At 40.0% G+C, this 18,280-nt stretch overlaps 1 protein-coding gene across 1 annotated transcript in view; it reads right to left on the reverse strand.

Annotated features, from left to right (window-relative positions):
* Window positions 1-858: 858 nt before the first annotated feature.
* LOC119484767 (vitamin D3 receptor B) overlaps window positions 859-18,280 on the reverse strand; it is a 40,423-nt gene continuing 23,001 nt past the window's right edge. The window contains exons 7-10 of the mRNA XM_037763843.1: window positions 16,644-16,824; window positions 11,785-11,936; window positions 9,568-9,684; window positions 859-8,233 (exon numbers count right to left, since the gene is read on the reverse strand). Of these exons, the coding sequence (XP_037619771.1) occupies window positions 7,980-8,233; window positions 9,568-9,684; window positions 11,785-11,936; window positions 16,644-16,824 (704 nt within the window). The 3' untranslated portion in view covers window positions 859-7,979. The remainder of the gene's footprint in view (window positions 8,234-9,567; window positions 9,685-11,784; window positions 11,937-16,643; window positions 16,825-18,280) is intronic.

Below are 18,280 nucleotides of genomic sequence, written 5' to 3' on the forward strand. Positions count from 1 at the left end.
AATAAAGAAAAACAGGAGCTACTGCACGGCACTAGGACCACACTCCCCTCTCCTCATGCTGTCATTCAAACTGATACAAACAACCAGCCAGCAGCTCAGCAGAAACATTACGTTAGCAATGTCCAAACTACAGAAGACGTAGGACATCAGACATTTAACACGAGGTCTCTACAGCCCAACCCAGCTAGGAGCAGAAACCGTAAAAATGTCATGAAAAAGTTTTTTTTTTTTATTGCATACTACATTATGACATTTTTTATGACTTTCATAAATATTTTTGCACTCTTTTGTACTTTGCACCACCATTTAAATGTTTCCACTTTTACTTTGTTATTTTTTAGAAAGTATATATATTTCAGATTTTACGATGCATACCTGTATATTTATACTACAGTACAGCATATCAAGCATCTTGTACAAAACAATTCACTTTGGGACAAATTAAGTTCTACCTTTACTTAAATTGTGTTGCTTTGAAAACATAGTGCTCACATTGGTCTAGTGGGAGTCAAACCTTTTCTCCCATTTCATCACAGTAAGTACATATTTCATATTAAAGAGGTGCAGCTAATATACGAAACACAAATCACACAGAAGCCCACTGCTATGTACAACTGTTTATTTTTGATTTGCAAAACATCTGACAAAAATAACATTACATAAACACCAATTTATAATAGAAAAAAGAAGATCTTTGAAAAAAAAAAAAAAAGAGACAAAAGATAAATTGCAATTACATTAGAATTTAGGTGACTTTTTTTTGATAATTGGAGCCATATCATGCTGACCTACACAGGCAGTTCATGGCAAATATATATTCATCAGTATGCAATGTGTTACAAACATTACATTAAGTGCTTTTTGTTGGTTCAGGCATTTTAATTGAATGTGGCATGATTTGGGTTCACAATGCAGGGGGAGAATTCAATGCCAAATTCAAATTTTACTCCATATAGAAGGTCAATACACATGGCTGACTAAGTACTAAGTTAAGTGGCCAATCTCACAGTCAGGCAACCTTCTCGTTCGAATTAAGCTGGGGAACACGTGAAGCCAGCTTCATTAACACCCTCCCTGCATTAAAAGGGACATATTATGGCACACAGCTCAGGCTAGATGTGACCATTGGCGACATTGTTCCTCAGTATTCACTGATCAATACAAATTCTCTTATTTCATTCAGTGTTTACCTGAAGCAGTTTGACATGAATACAAAATAAACTTGGTTTAAAATTCACCAAAGTGAGTAGTTGCTCCGTTAATGATACTACGATCTGAAAGGATTTTTTTTCTTCCAATAAGCACCACTAAGTTGCGTTGTGAGACTCTCAATGAGGCTTGTCGCGCCGCTGGGGGGGGCTGACATTTTGGACGATGCCTGCATTTACATGGTGTTGTTAACACAACTTGGTGATGCTCGAGATAAAAAGCAGCATTGCATGGATACTGAGGGTTTCACTTCTCCTAATTCCCCTAGTTAGACCAAACATCGGCAGGGAATGATGAAGGTGTGGGAGCAGACTTTAGGACAGAAGGAGTTGTGAAGACACGGAGAGGGTAATGACGGGGCAAATAAGAGGGACAAGGGAAAGGATGGCGTACTACAGAGCAAAGACCATGCCAAACAGTACCAAGTGGAGCGCAAACACACCTCCCGCTTCTCCTACTGTCACAAAGTCTTTCAGGTTGTTCCTTCTTTACAACTGCATTCACTCCACAAAGATCTCCTCTTCAATTTGCCCTTAAGAACTATAAAGATAAGGTAGATATTAAGAGGTCGACCGATAGCGATAGTTTGGAGCAGGAAAAAGCCGGTAGCTGATTATTTGGCCAATATATTCTTTACTTCTGCAGCAGCTTAGTCGGCTACTTTTGCTTACGCCGTTTTTAATAAATCATTTTTTTTCACACTCTGAATTTAATCATTCGTAAGAGAACATCCTGCAGGGTGATTTGATGGATTAAATCGTTGGAATATGTTCTATTTATTTAAAATGGGCGAAGCGCCGTTTTGTGGCTTACGACGGGCCAGAATTACTTCTCGTAGGGTGTTAAATGCCACTCTTAGAAACATTAATGTTCGAGCATATTACCGGCGGTAAGGAGGATCTTAAAGTGTGCAATTTCATTTCATGAATGGATGGTTACGTGGATGGATTATTTGGAAGAGAGAACGGAAAATTGGTAAGTAAGTTAAAGTAACAGAATGATTCCCTTTCCTCGCTGTCTGGGGACAAAGAGCTGATAAGTGTTGAATTATAATCAAGAGACTTATTTTCCTCCCCCTCTACCATGACTTTGTGTATGGAGCTTCCTTTCATACTTGCCAACCTTGAGAACTCAAAAATAGAGAGGCTTTCTAACCCAAAGCAGAGGAGTCTGGGGGTCAACCACCAGAAGAATTTGAGTTTCAGGGACTTTGTTTCCTCCATTCTGGTGACTTTTATAGAATGGAAATAACAAAGTACACTGCAACAGAATTTTTAATCTGAAATACTTCTCAAGAAAGAAAACTGAATAATTTGCCACTTTGTGCGAATCTCTGGTATTTTATTCTTTTGCCCCTGCTTGAGCATTTCTTTCTTTCCATTTCTCTCTTCTGTCACTCACTGAAGGTCCTTTCAGGCACAACGTGACAATAGCACCACTGGCCTCTGAAACTCGTTATTTCTAATGCTCACGACGGCTTTTTGCCGTAGCAAAAGCAAAGCACCACTTCGGGCGCCGAGCGTTGTGATGTGGCAGTGGCGGGCGCAGTTCAAACTGAGTTGCGTCGCGAGCATCTCTCTTCTGCCAGAGAACGACATTTGGTGTAGCTGTATTGTCGTCCGGGTGTAAACTGTAGGCTTTATACACGCTGTACAGTGACAGAAACGGGTTGAGATTACGAAAAGGAAAAATAAAAGGTGTGATAATTTGCCATAAATCGGGTGAAATACTGGAGACGTGTGACCCCGGGAGGAAACCGGGAGAGGACAGTGAAAACTGGTGGAAGCTGCGCCGCTATCGGAGCCCATTTCCGCCAATAACGATAGTTCGTAAAACGTTCCATCGGCGCACATTAATCAGCCAAACCGATTAATCGGTCTTCCTCTAGTAGATATCAGCAAGGGCAACCAGATTAATTGCATCTGTTGCTGAAAATTACCAAGATATCCAAAAGGACAAAGATTGCAGAGTGGGATGTCTTTGTTGGAGTAAATGCAGTTTCACCCTAGCCAGTCTGAGCCCTGTTGGTCAGAGTGCAGGCACTATATTAAAAACACTCCTGGTATTTTGTGCGTAAAAAAAAAAAGGCAATGCTAAGTCTGAGAAGAAAAAACTGTACAAAAACAAAACAAAACTATGACTTCATTAGCTGGACTCTCCCAAATCTGTGAGATATCTCTGAGGTAATCATTGAAGTATGACTCATTAGACAGCAATAAATACCAACATGAATACAAATATTACAAAAGTAAAAACAGAGGCAAATGCTTAATGCTAAAGCAAAATCTGAGCTAAAAGAGGTAGGTTTTTTAGGTAGATTATGGTGTACATCCATTGTGGACACTCCTTTTTGTAAGAACTAAATTAAGTTGATTCCATTACAATCCCTGTCCTAATGGGAGGAATAAAAAACAAACAAAAAAAAAAGGACTTGAAAGCCTTTGCATGGGAGATGGCCAACTGTTTTCTATGAATGGTGTCATACTTGTTTTTACAGACAGGATTTGTAATGGCAACAGTTATACAAAAAACTTCAAAAATGTCTACTAACATGATAAACTGTAAAGCTTGCTGGTGATAGTGTACCATGAGTTGTATATTGCAGGCGTTGTTACTGTGTTATGTTGCCAATCTCGAGGAAATCTCCCCAAAGATGAGCCCATCGAATTTGCGGCAGATTTCCATTGACGTATGGTTTTCAAATTCCAGTATTTTCAACAAGAAGAACTTATGGATTCTGAGCAGCCTACCATAGTAAAACCAATCAAGAAAATCTGGGGATGAACCATATTTAGATTTAACTGTATTTGCGTGGTATGTACAGTATGTTGGGTGGGGAATTGAATGGGGGGAAAAGGTCCCCAAAACAACATTTAATCAGTCATAAAGGGAAAAAGGGGGTTCCCTTCTTATGATAAAGCCTAATAATTCCCCTGGCGGCATGCGGAAATCTACTTGTTCAATTATGATACTATATGATACATCCACAAGACTCTTCCTGTTCGGTTTTCAAAGCACTAAGAGCAACTCCCCTTTTACCCTGTTCTAGTGTGGAGGGAACTCTCCCTGTGGCACTTACAATGTTCACCAAACCTCCCGCTGTATTTAACATACACAAATCAACACTGCATCTCTATCTGAAAAACAATATAGAACTAAATCAAACCCATATCTACATACCAGAAGTATGTATTCAGAGAAAATCAACATGGAGACTTTTCAAAAACTTCAAAAGTCAGTGTTCAGTAACCAAGCACATCATACCCCTCATCAAACTGACATACTATACATATGAGTGGTACTGCCTAAAGACACTCGATCCTCAACTCCTTTAAAGTTCAATCACGGTAGGGAGATTTGTGGGGCAACGTGGAATTACACACTACATAATCCAAACGATTTTCACGAAGGAAATCAAACTCATTATTGATTACGTGAATATTCAAACATCCAAAAGCTATTTAACTACCTCTGCTATGCAGATCATCTCCGTGTCCAGCCCCGACTGTCAGCTGGCAGAGTGTCACAGTGACTGATGAACAGTTGGAATAAAGCCACAGTGACGGAGAATGGACTTTAAAATCCTATAGTGAGGCCAAGTCCCTTCCCATTCAGGTGGACCACCATGGGACCTTATTCGTAAAAATATAAACGTAGTCAACGGCAAATATATTTTTTTCTCCGTTCGATATGTGCAATGAATCACACATATGATGTTTGTCAAGTTTGTCAAAGATGGCAGAGCCGGATATGTCATGTGAGCACGTTCAATATGCCGAGTAAAATAACTCTGGATTTGGCTATTAGTGAATGTTACAACTTTTAGGACATACTGATTTAAATGAGGGTTATTTAAGTGTTCATATTGGGAAGTTGATTTACCTCGAAAAAGATTATTCTCTGCACCAGAGTTTCGGCTCTTTGCCTCTATACTCTGATTTTATTGTGCGACACAAGAGATGTAGTTCACTGCGCGGTTTCACACAAAACTATATAATACTACAACAAATTGAGACTTTCTCTCGCCGTTGACTACTGTACATATTTTTTCCGAAATAAGGTCCCATGGTGGTCCACCAGAAGGGGGAGAGACTTCGCCTCTCTATAATAGGTTAAAAACCCACGTGGGCTGAACAAATTAAAGCAACAACTGTCAAAACTTCTCACAAAGCAGTTGTGAGAACACATCCAGCTCAACAACAAACACATGCTCTCTCTCCCATCATCTTCCTCTAAGATCACAGAGTAATCCTCGTCTGCTCTCGGTCTGACACAAGAGGCCCGTACGGCCAATCACAGGAACCGTTTTAACTGATGTCTTCTGTTACACAGCAAATAGAAGACAAAAAAAAAAAAGTTTGAGACTTGTGTCATCTCTGTAAATGACTTCTTTTAAGATGCTTAAAAGAGACTGAACTTGGCAAGAAGTTGACTTAACACTTCTTTGGGGAATTGTCTTGATATATAAAAAAAACAACATGTCATTTCATATAATTTTTACCATAATCCCACATGCAGCAAGCCATACATTACTGGCCTCTAAACCTAAGCATTTAAATTCTCTTGGCAGTTTGGTTTATAAGCCATTAGATGCTGTCTGATGAAGCATAAGCCAAAGATGACGGACAGCACTTTGACAGCAGAGAGAAGGCATATGAGTTCCTATCATATACAAGCTTATCTTCCAAGAGCCATGGATAAATAGCATATGAGTTTAGAAGATTATACAATGAGGATATCCAAGGCTCTGGAGTCATCACTTTGATGCACTGTAATGTATCAGGTGTTTAACTAGCTTAGTGATCTATATGGCTTATATTAGAGAGCAGCACGGTAAAGTTTAGCTTGTCCTCTTTCTGAGAATAAACCTTGGAAATTAGGCAAATACATCAACCCACCACTAAACAAATAATAATTTGACTGAGTCAAATACACAAGCAATCCCTGTTTAAGCCATTTCTAACTCATTCTTACCAAAAAAAAGAAAAAACATGATCAAAGTCAAAAGAGCATAGTGTTTCAGAACGTAGTGATAATGAAAAACAAAAAAGGGTCAATATTGTATTTGCATATATATATATATTTCTGAAAAAAATTTGCCTTGAGAAATATCTATGTAGCCCTATGTACAGCGGCGGACATATTATTTATTTATATATTTATATACCTGGTATTTACACAATGCAGCCACTAGAGGGCTGCGCAGCATACATCATCAAACAGGAGGGCCTGGGTGTCGAGGTGCGCACCACCACCTCCGCCAGGCCCTCCGACATTCTAGAAAATCCACTTCCCTGTCAGAAACGAAAGGGGTGTGTGATATCTGGGGAGGTCTGAAGCAGCTTCCCAAGCTCTCCGCCCACTGAGCTCACTGTGTACTAAAGGAGGAACAATTCATGGAATTGTTTTTAAAGGTGAAATGACGTATAAAAAAAAAAAAAAAAATGCAATTACATCAGTATATATGCCAATTCCAAGTATGGTATGCAGCTATATATTAACAAGACAGGCCCCTTGCTTTGGCCTCGATTTACTATTCCAGTTAGATTTGGCATCTTAGCCCTTTAAAATCTGTGATAATATAGGTACTGTATATCAATACATAGGCTTGAGTAAAAGGTGGTATAACAGTGCTTAGGATACATGTGGTAGTAATTAACTATTTACAGGGAAACAAACAAACAAGAGAAGGATAATGGAAAACAATTTCAAAAGAGAGCCATAATGCAGGCTTGTTTTTTGATTGACAGTTAGCAGTGTAAAAGTAGCTAACACATTTAGTGGCTAATTCTCACCTCAAAACCAGGCACCCCAAAGTCCTATCAAAACCTCACTAAATGACAGATTATGTTCTGTACTCTGCAGTATAATAAACCTCAGCAATAAATGACAGTTTCCTTCGTAGGCTAGTCGGACAACTTGCTCGCATGTCGAGTGGCCGCATGCGTGAAACGAGCCATGAAGCAGCGAGGTTATTTTTAGGTACTGGAAGCTTTTTTGAGAAAGTAGTAGACCATACCTTTGGTGAAAGGCGAGAAAAAAAAAAGGCATGTGTGTTTGAATTGTATACACAAGTCATATACGTAACGCTGCTTCTTCGGAGAGAAGCAGATGGAAAACAAAAAAGTTTTGAAACATCATAAAAAATGAATGTGCAGGCACTGCTTTTGCACTGATAAACTGAAATGTCATCCGTACTGAGTTTATACTGTTCCGTGTGAAAAAAAAAAAGTTGCTGTTTCACGTAGTGATGTAAAACAATCCCTGGTAAAACAAAGAGGTAGCTCAACTGAATGGCTAAATGAATAACTGAGTATGTTTGTTGCGTTGGTGTGTGCACGTCACCGTACACACACAAAATGTCCAGACATTTGAAGCAGCGGTTTGTTGATTTAAATACAGACAAAAATACTGTATAAAGGCAGAAATTGTATGTATGCATGTATGTATGTACAATTGAATTTGTATTATATGACGTTTCCTTGTTTACTACGTCTCTTACTATATGCTTGCTCTCCATACAACCTTGGTCTTTATACCAAGATAGACTTCTTTAGACAAGACACACATGAAACCACACATCCAACACATGCACACACATCCAACACATGCACACACATACACACACCACTTTCTCTCTCTTCCACTAGCTTCATACTCCCCACCTCCATTTAGTCCATCCAGCACATCCTCAGCTCCCTCCCTCCATTTTTTTACCCCTAGAGGGATCTCGTCTCCAGCTTCCTCTCCACCATTGAGGTTTAAAGATTCTAGGAGACCTCGCTGCCAAACACCTCCAACACCAGCGGGGTGAGCTGCATGCTGTGCTCCGGCTGGAAGGACAGCGAGCGGTACTGTTTGGAGTGCTCCTCGTTGAGGCTGCGCAGGTCGGCCAGCTTCTGGATCATCTTGGCATAGAGCAGCCGTCCTCCCGGGTGGTGGAGCTGGATGTAGGCCTGCAGGGTCTCGGACAGGCGGTCTTGGAGGGCTTCGATCCGTGCGTGATCCTGCACACCTGGGCGGTCTGCGGGAGGGGAGAGGACAGTCTTAAGGCCCAGACACACCAAACTGGCATCAAAGAACTAGCGGCAATGAAGGCCACCAGTTGAGTCACCTCACGTCACCTTTTTCTTGGCCAAACGTTACACTCGAACACACCGCAAAGACTTGTCTATGGCCAACTACCACGTACGTTCTGCGCCTGCGTGAGATGAAATAACTCTCCCCACCAGCAGGCAGCGGTAGTTTTGTCATTCAAAAAGGGAAACTGGAAGGCCGAGGACTGCGGAAATACGAGCCGTTGTTATGATACTTACATGAAACAAAGTGTATATTGTGTATAGTGTGGATATTTTCACAACAAAATGGCCATCTGGAATGAAGCAGTGTATTGGAATGATCAGGTGAGACGAAGATGAAAATGAGAAGAACACTGTTTTTCCGCTTGACTTTACTCATTGGTTTGCTCTCCTCACGTCCGTTTCTCTTCTCTTGCACTGATTTTGTTTAAGCTGAACCGCCAATCAGAGTGATTTCTCTCACTGGCAGGCTCCACCGCCGATTCAACATGCTGATCCGGCCGAAAAAACTCGGGCAGACTAGAGCCGACAGTGCGAGACACACCGAAAAAACTAGGCCAACAAACGCTCACCAGATAAAGTCGGTCTTTCGTACATGCCTAATTTTTTTCATTTGGTCTGCTTTAACTTGTTCACTGTGAAACCAAACAAACCAAAAGTATAAATTTCACTGTGATTCGGACTAGCCAAACGGACTATGGCTTGTGAAAGCGCTGTTGAGACATTTGTTACACAAACTAAAAAGCAACCAAAATGAACTGTTAATTTATCCACAAAAACAATCTCCAATTGTTAATTAACATAAAAATGTATCTTCTTTGTGTTTGTATATTTACCGTTGTGGTCAGGTGGCCGGCTAATTTTAGATCAGGGAGAGCACATCTACTGAATAATGAGGTACCTCATATACACATACAGGAATTTAAATATCCACTTAGTTACACATGCTTGCTCGCTTGCATAACTATACATGTATAATATATGCACTGCATCATCAGCAAATGCATGCATGCCGTACCAAATAAAGGGCAATGCTCACAGGAGACACAAAACGCCTTCAAATAGCTTAGACATACACCTTAAATGTGATTTATATTGACTGACAGATGGAAACAATGCTTCAAATAATATCTAATCAAAATATTTAAGTTGCTCAAATAAAAGCTATAATGAATATATTCTCTATTGGAAAGAAAAAGAGGCAAACAAGATCACTCATAAACAATTCATCATGACCCCTCTACATGTTCCCTCCTCCACACAGTCAGACCCGCGGTACCTGGAGAAAGCAAGCAGATGGCCATCAGCATCACGTGTTCCTCCTCCTGCAGGTTGAGCTTCTTCAAGCCCACCTGGAACTTCACCAGCGGCTCGAGCAGCTCCAGAGTGTGGCCCGCTGCAGAGGACGCAACACATCATTAATGTCTGTGCAGCACATAGAATCAGCTTCATACGCCATCATAGAAGGAAGGTCCCTCTAGGGAATATCCCCATCACGCTAACTCATTAATATTTCATTTTGTCTGTTGGAATCATCTCTGGTGAGGATTTTTTTTTTCTTGCATGCTGATCATTCTACAGGTTTGTTTTCTAGAAGAACTACCAGCTGAGAATTTCTTTTAATCAGCGAATTTGAATCGCTGTATATGCCATTTCTTAGGGGTTTTGTTTTTTTATGTAGATGCAGAAATGAGAAGCAGAAATACAAATACTGATCAAAAGTTTTCATTGATTATCCCAACTGTCCCTCCATTCCCTCTTTTTAATGGCTGGTGCTGTGTATTGAACCTCAATGCTTTTCTGAGCACTGACTAAATTGTGCCTGTGGCAGTGAATATGTTAGCACCAAATGCTTTTTCAGATGAATTAATCTTTGTAATTAATAAATTAACTCTAATGAATTATTCTTCTTTTTCTTCTACAACCGTTTGTGTTAAGATAATATTAAAGGGTAACTTTGGTCTTTTTCAACCTGGACCCTATTTTCCCATGTTTTTGTGTTTAACTGACTAATAGGGACAACAGTTTCTGAGCACTGTCAATGTACGTCCACTAAAAGTGCTTGTTTTTGCTGCTGACAGGCTCAGATTGTTATTATAAGTGTCTGACATCATGGAGAGAGTCTCGCTCAAGGAGAAGTCTTGTTCTGAAATCCCGCAAGGTGACGTGTGCCTGAAGACTGCTGGGCTGAGTGTGTTGTGTTGCAGTACAGAAAGCGTAGCTTACTGTTATCTAAAATATTTTCAGTGTCAGGGCTGAATATTTAGATGATTTTAACAATGTGAATGAGGTCATTGAATTCGATTGCAGCTCCCGTGTCCGGGATATTTTGGCTTCACTTTTGTACAGTAGGAGGAAGTGGAGACACGTCGTCCATCTTCATATACAGTCGATAGCTGTGACCCTACGCCCACAGAGGAGGAATGCTGTAAAGAGTGGGAACTGTTGTTGCCTGATATTCAGATTTCACAACGGGACTTAGATACAATAACAAACAGAACGAATGAAGCTTACGTTTTATTTCTCTGTAGGGTCATTTCCATAATGTTGTCAAACACTTATAATAACAATCTGAGCCTGTCAGTGGCAAAACAAGCAAAAACGACGCTGATGGTTACAGCGTTCTCCCTCAATTTTGGACCAATTTAAAAATGTTGTCCTCATTAGTCACTTAAGACACAAAAACATGGAAAATAGGATCCAAGTTGAAAAATACCAAAGTTACCCTTTAAAGATTGACACATTTTAAAGATTTAGTTTTTTAAAAGTTGAGTTTTAAAAAGTTTTTCTGGAAAAACTGTTTTACTAAACAAAATGAATAATTGAAAAGTATCACTTTGATCAGTATAGAAACTAAGATATTGTATTGGACTTTTTAAAGGTTACAGCAGTAACCATGACTGCCATGTTACATAAAAACTTACTAATGAACTGCAACTGTGAAACATGGGCTAGAATTAATTTGAAATCCCTGGTGGAAGAGAGTTTAACTTTTATACTTGTATACTATTGATTACTGCATGAGAAAAACACATCAGCATTCCAGTCATGTTCATGTCAACTATTCAGTGATATTTTAAGAAGAGCTGCTTCTGCTGGTCCAGACAGTGGATGTTTTGTGTGGTGAGCAGGTCAGGAGAGACATTCTTTGGTTGATCCTAGAGAGAGGGGTCTTGTTTGAAAGGCAAATGAAAGCCGTACCCACAGGGGCCTCTGCGGATATGTAAGACTGGTTTTGCAGGAAAAAAAAACGTGCATTAGCATCCGTTTCCTATGTGCGTGTGTACACAGGCAACTGCCAGTAACCTCTTCTTTACTCCCACCCTATCTTAAGGCCGGTCTCCTTCCTTCAAGCTCTGAATAGCAGTGTTAATGTGTAACATGTGCGTCTTTTCTTCAGCTATCAGCAGAGCAAAATGAGTTGACGAGCATGGTCCTAAACACTAGCTTGTGCTCACAGCAGTCAGACTGTACACGTGGCAGAGTTTACACCGACCTTTGGTGACATCGCTGATCTGGTATTTAAAGTCGGGCCCACCACAACTCCAGGACATGTCTTCCAGGTTGAAGCTCTGATTTGAGCGCAGCATGATCACCTCGATGGCGCTGGACTTCAGCAGGGCAATCTGGTCCTCTGCAGTCAGCTCCCTGCAGGGAAAGATATCACTTACTAAGTTGGCAAACCACAAATAATAAATTATTAAACAAATAGTCCTCAAATGATCTGAATCCTGTAGTGCTGGTTGTGTTTAATTAGACAGGAAAGTGGTACAGCAGCAGATAAACACTCCTTGCCCATTCTGCATGTTTATGTCTGGAATATGTCAGTTCATAATAGGAGTGTCGCAATATACCGGTATTGACAAAAACCGTTATATTTAAAAATGAAATATTGATATCATGTTAATAATAATGTGATAATAATGCAATCGATCTTTCGGGGGTTGTAGCAGGTCAGTTTTAAAGCTAGAGTGAAGATACTGGCATCATATTAAACTAGAAATAAGGAATCCATTGGCACCAACCATGTCATAATAGCTTGTCGCGAAGGAGGTTAAATAATGCTCCAAATATGCACTAAATCTTGGCGAGGAAAAACTGTAATGGTCATTTTCAAAGGGGTCCCTTGACCTCTGACCTCAAGATATGTGAATGAAAATGGGTTCTATGTGTACCCACGAGTCTCCCCTTTACAGACATGCCCACTTTATGATAATCACATGCAGTTTCGGGCAAGTCATAGTCAAGTCAGCACACTGACACACTGACAGCTGTTGTTGCCTGTTGGGCTGCAGTTTGCCAGTTTATGATTTGAGCATATTTATTTATGCTAAATGCAGTACCTGTGAGGGTTTCTAAAATATGTGCCATTGTTTTGTGTTGTTAATTGATTTCCAGTAATAAATATATACATACATTTGCATAAAGCATAATATTTACCCACTCCCATCTTGTAGTATTAAATACTTGACTAATCTCTCTTTAAAGGTACATTTTGAACGGATTAAAAAATGTATGATTAATTTGCGATTTACTATGGACAATTATGCGATTAATCGCGATTAAATATTTCAATCGATTGAAAGCCGTAATGATAATATTGTATAAATAATCCAGCACCTCTTAAATCACGCTTTTGTAGAGTTATGTTTACAGGCTTTCTCTCCACCTCCCTACACTCGTATTTTGGGTACAATTCCTTTGCCAAAAAAGAGTCAAAACACACAGTAAACAAAGCTAAAGATAAATTTGAATGGAGGCATTTCTTTTTTGATCCAAATTTTCTCGAGATACCATGATACTATCGTTTTCTTTTGGCCACAATAATCGTGTAGTGATAATCTGATATGGTGACAGCACTAGTTAATAAGTTGTTGTTTAATTCATTTCAATGGAATTTTGCTTATCAATGGTTTACTGGGTCCAAGGTCAGTCGTCAGGGTTTATCAGATACATGAAAGAAACATCCAAAATATTTATTTCTGTTTACTTCCTCCTGCTGTGATGGGTCCCTGTGCACGGAAAGGTCACTTGATAAATCAAGCTGATGCTGTTTTATGCGTCATCACTGTCACGGTGAAAACTTGCATCTGGTAATGTTATGAAATGTTTAGAAAATGAAACTACTGAAGTAGCAGGAGACATGAGCTGAAACCTGCGAGTCTTCAGGGGAGGTCTGGGGTGTTTTTCAGGGCTTAGGGTGCAGATCATAAGTGGACAAACATTCCAGAGGTAATCCGACCACGTCCATCACTTGCTGCCGGTGGGAACGATAACTTTCAGAAAATACAGGCCCCGACTCGTTTTTAGCCTCGACTTAGGGGTGACCCCCTAGAGACACTGAGCGTTTGTCAACACACTGAGAGACAAACACGCTGAAAGGCAGCAGTTGCCATGTGTGGAAGAAACAAGGAGAAAAAAAAGGTCTTGGCAGGCCATTGTTATTTTGCTTTTACAGTCACAAAGAATGTGCTGGCTCGTGTCTTCCACGGTTATATCATTCTATTCTGTTTACTCTGTTCTATTTTCAAGGTTAGTCAAGGTTAAGATATCATATCTCTTAAGAATAAGAATCAAAATTGGGCCATTCAAACTATTAAACAAAAGATAGTCTTTCCTGTAAATAGGCCTCTCACCTGCTCTTAAAATATGTTCATCATGTGATCATCAGATAGAAGACCTGAGGGTGTACATGCAAGACAGACAGGCGACTGCTGAGCACTAGAGGAGTGTCTTCCTCTAAACAGGTCAGACAATCACTCACTAACATACTTAAAGGACTGAACTTCACACTAACGACATGACCGTGACAAATGTATAACCTCTTCCAGTGAAGGAACAACAAGATTAAAGATTTTCCACAATGTGTTAGCTATCTGTAATATACAGTCTATCAGTAATCTATGGCCTTTAGACCACGGCCATCGCTGTGGCACAATATCGACTAATCAGGCAGAAAAACAAGTAGGTGGACAAAGTCTTCGACGCACATTTAGGTAAAAAGTCACTCGGGAGACATGTAAATAAAAAATACATGAGTTTGAAAAACTCTGTCCGTACATCTTTGTTTAGGAGAAGGTTTTATTTTGCCAGACATCGACATTTGTTTACTTGAGCCGGTCTATTCTATATGCAAACAGAAAACCAACAAAGAAAATCCACAGAAAGTTCTCTGTAAATACTGAAATACAGAGAAGCTCAGGAAGGATGTACCCTCTCCTCTAGCCATATGTCACAGTGGTATGGTTGGCAACATGCCATTATTATTAAAGCGGCAGTAGGCAGAATATTTGTGACATCATCGGGCAAAAATTTCATAATAACCTTTCAGCATATTGTAATTCAAGTGTTCTGAGAGATAACTAGACCTCTGCACCTCATCATGGCTCTATTTTCAGACTTTAAAAAATCTAGCCTGTGACGGGAGACTTTGGCCAATCACAGGTCATTTCAGAGAGAGAGAGCGTTCCTATTGGCTCTTCATTCAACAATTTTACAGCTGAACAGTACACTAAAATATGTTTCTGAAAACATTTTATACGAGAAATAGGCATTACAGTAACAGAATATACTGATTCATATTTGATCAGCGTTGCCTAGTTTGACCGTTTGATTGGAGTTTGCGAGTGATTGACAGCCGGCTCAGAGACGGCAGGCTCCAGCTCGGCTCTGATTGGTTGTTTTCCTCCGGTCTGTGAAATCTTGAGGATGCCATTAGGAGCATCGGAGGACACAGAGGCACATGATTTGTCGATTACCTGTTTCATGCACTACTACTTTATAAAAACTGTTTTTTTTTATTAAATCATATTTGCGCCAATCTGCCTACTCAAGCTTTAAGTAATTATTTCTGCTAACTAACATGTTTTCTTGCCATCATATATTGGTGATTGTGAATATGGAAAGAATCTTTTTTGACAGCCTTGGAGTCAAATTCTCTAGATAAGGCATGTTTTCTTCTGGCTAACATCAGTTGTTAACAACTAATTCAGAGTGACAGAGTAAAAACTCTGACAGACAGATGGAACATGGGCTGCAGTCAAAAAGTCAAAAAATGACATTGAATGTCTTTTCCTAACCACTTTTCCTTGACCTCGATAGAAAACGTCATGAGGTCAAGGAAAGATGTGATAGAGAATCCATAAGGACTCAGGAAAAGACAACCGTGGTGCTCAGAGATTCGACTGCACTTCACTAGGCTCCGTAATTATGACGTGACGGCAGCGGATGTTATTGAAACAGGTCTGCTGTGGTGAAACTGCAATGTTCCGAAGATGGACTACAAAAAGCGCATCTTCGCCGCGTGTGTTCTTACCATGTGGATTCATGCAGGCTGTAAACAGCTTTCCATGACAGGCTGCTTCACCCACAGTGTGTGAAAGAGATACCGCAGATCCTTCCTTCCTGCAGCTCTCACACTTTACCATCAACATATATAATAAAGGATTATCTTAAACATGGACAACCCGGTGAAAAATATTACTTCATTACCAAGGTTGGAATTGAAATAAAAAAAGACTATAGGCTACCAGTCACACAAGTTTATATGATATATGAGTAAATGTTTGAGTCATGGAGAAGTGGTTGGACATACAGTTTAAGTGAATACTTCTACTTCTTTTCGGACATGTAATATTTATCCAAGTTGATTATTTGTTTATTGACAGTTTGTTAGGCCAGTGGTTCCCAACCTGGGGACTGGGCCCCCCCTTGGGTGGGCGCCAAAGATCCCAGGGGGTGTACCAGGATTTGTCTGCTCTGAGGTTGTCAAAATTTGATTTGCTCATGTATAACTAAAATCATAATAACACACTTACTGGATAATTTATAAAAACTCTATGAATACAACTATTTAAAAATATATATTTTTCCTACTTAGTAGCAAAATCTAACAAAATATTCCACTTCAATCCATAGTTGTTGGCATTTAGCCTTTCAAAAACAGCATTTTCACTGCGGTCAAAAACCTATATGCTATATGTTTATGTGTATTGACTATTTTATTTGTTTTTTACTTATTTGTTAAATGTTCAAAATAAATAACTATGAATAAAGTTAAACAAAACGGTTGTCACTGTCAACAACATAACATGAATGCAAGATGGGCAGCTCGTTTGTTTTCATGAACGGCCAAATGGTGCGTCGCTTTAAATTTGTAAAATATGGTCCAGTGTATCCTACGCTAGAGGAGAAAATAAAGGAAGCATTGAAGCACCTTTCCTTAGCATTTAGAGAGTTTAAACAGCTTTTATCATGGCTGCCACATCGATACTTCCGGGTCATTTCACTCAGTTAGGAACCTTCCTAAGCAAAAAAAAGACCTTTTAACCGCAGCCATGCTCTCCACTCACATACCTGAACCCAGGGATCATCTTGGCAAAGCCAATGACCTTCTGGATGCTGTAGGAGACCAGGTCAGCCAGGTGGGGCAGCATGGAGAAGCTGGAGGCCTCCTCCTCGCTGGAGTCGGGGCTGCTGCCCTGCTCGTGGTACATCATCAGCAGGTTGTTGAAGTTCATTTTGGTGTCTACCGACTCTGCAGTGATTGAGATGAAGACAGCGGAGCAGAGCAGAGAGGAGGCAAGAGGGGAAAAGAGGAGAAAAAGTAGAAATCCATGACAATGTCACACTATTCCTTCATGAATAGACGCAGTCTGTGCTGAGAGGATCGAGAGAAATCACGAAACAGAGGGGGCTTGTTGATGGAAAGGATCATCTGAAAATACACGAGTGTCAGGTCAGTAGGAGTGAGATGAAAGCTTAGATGACAGCTACGACAACATGTGAAGCATGTAGAGCTTGCTGCTGGGGTTGTTTTGAGTCATTGGTTTCCGCTGAGTGTTGGCGGTGGGCCACGGGACCGTGTCCCTCGCTGTGTTTGCTCCATTAGTGACGGATGCATTAATGAACTGATGTTTACTAGTGGGAGTCAGGTGTCTGGGGGGGGCAGGCCATTCACAGAATTTCCACTGATTTCTCAGTAAAGCAGCGTGACAGATTATACACGCCAACATGCAAACGGCTGAAGCGCCTCAAGTCCAGTATTAACTCTTTCGATAATATTTCAATTGTGTACGATAGTTTCACTTCCTATTGAAATTTCAGTCATTTTTCTGTAATACATCATAATTTCAGTGAGATGACACATCTTATTCTTCCTTGTATTAATATTAGATTTATTTCTAGAGGATTCCTACAAAAGGGTGAGTGTGCAGGACATACTAGTTTCATTGTAACCCTAAACCAGGGGTAGGCAACCTTAGGTAGCTTAAGTGCACACTAGCAGTAAGTGTGCAAGAGAGTTTTTTTGGAAATATTGAAGTGCCCTCTTATCCTGATGCCGAATCAACACTTTCGCAGCCTGTTATTTACGGTAGTTTAATTGATTTTTTTCCCTTTGCCCTACTCTTCCTGTGATTGGTTAGTACTTGCTGCCTTCTTCGCAGAATTTGATACGTTTATTGCTGATGAACAAGATTGGTGGAAGGTCGGTAGGGTTCATGATTTCAACTCAGATGTGGATGTTATCATAAGGAAGGCAGCCTTCTTGTATAGAGTCCTCAAATATAACTATAATGTCCTTATTACTGGAGATTCTTTTTTTTTTCTTAAATGTTAATATGCACGTTGCCTATGTGGTTGGAATAAAATACAGATCTTTTGGGGATTTAAATTTTGATGTAGTGTCTTAATTAAACTTAATGTTTATCTTTATGTTAATATGGCACACTAAGGGGGTCAGTTAAGCATAACAATTGTGCATTTTGTAATAAAAGCAACACATTTGGCACATACGTAGGTTTATATGTTATGAAAAGATATAGATATCAGGGAGCTGCAAATTTGGCCCCAGAGGGCCAAGGCAGCCATTTTTCAAAATGGCCACCAAATATTCCAAACTGTTGCAGAAAACTGATTTTATGACTCTTTACGATATCCAAGGTGTGTTCAAGCAGATTAGATCAGATGTCAGAAGATCACCGACATGTTTT

The sequence above is a fragment of the Sebastes umbrosus genome, chromosome 1 (assembly GCF_015220745.1).
Source record: "Sebastes umbrosus isolate fSebUmb1 chromosome 1, fSebUmb1.pri, whole genome shotgun sequence".
Classification (NCBI taxonomy): domain Eukaryota; kingdom Metazoa; phylum Chordata; class Actinopteri; order Perciformes; family Sebastidae; genus Sebastes; species Sebastes umbrosus.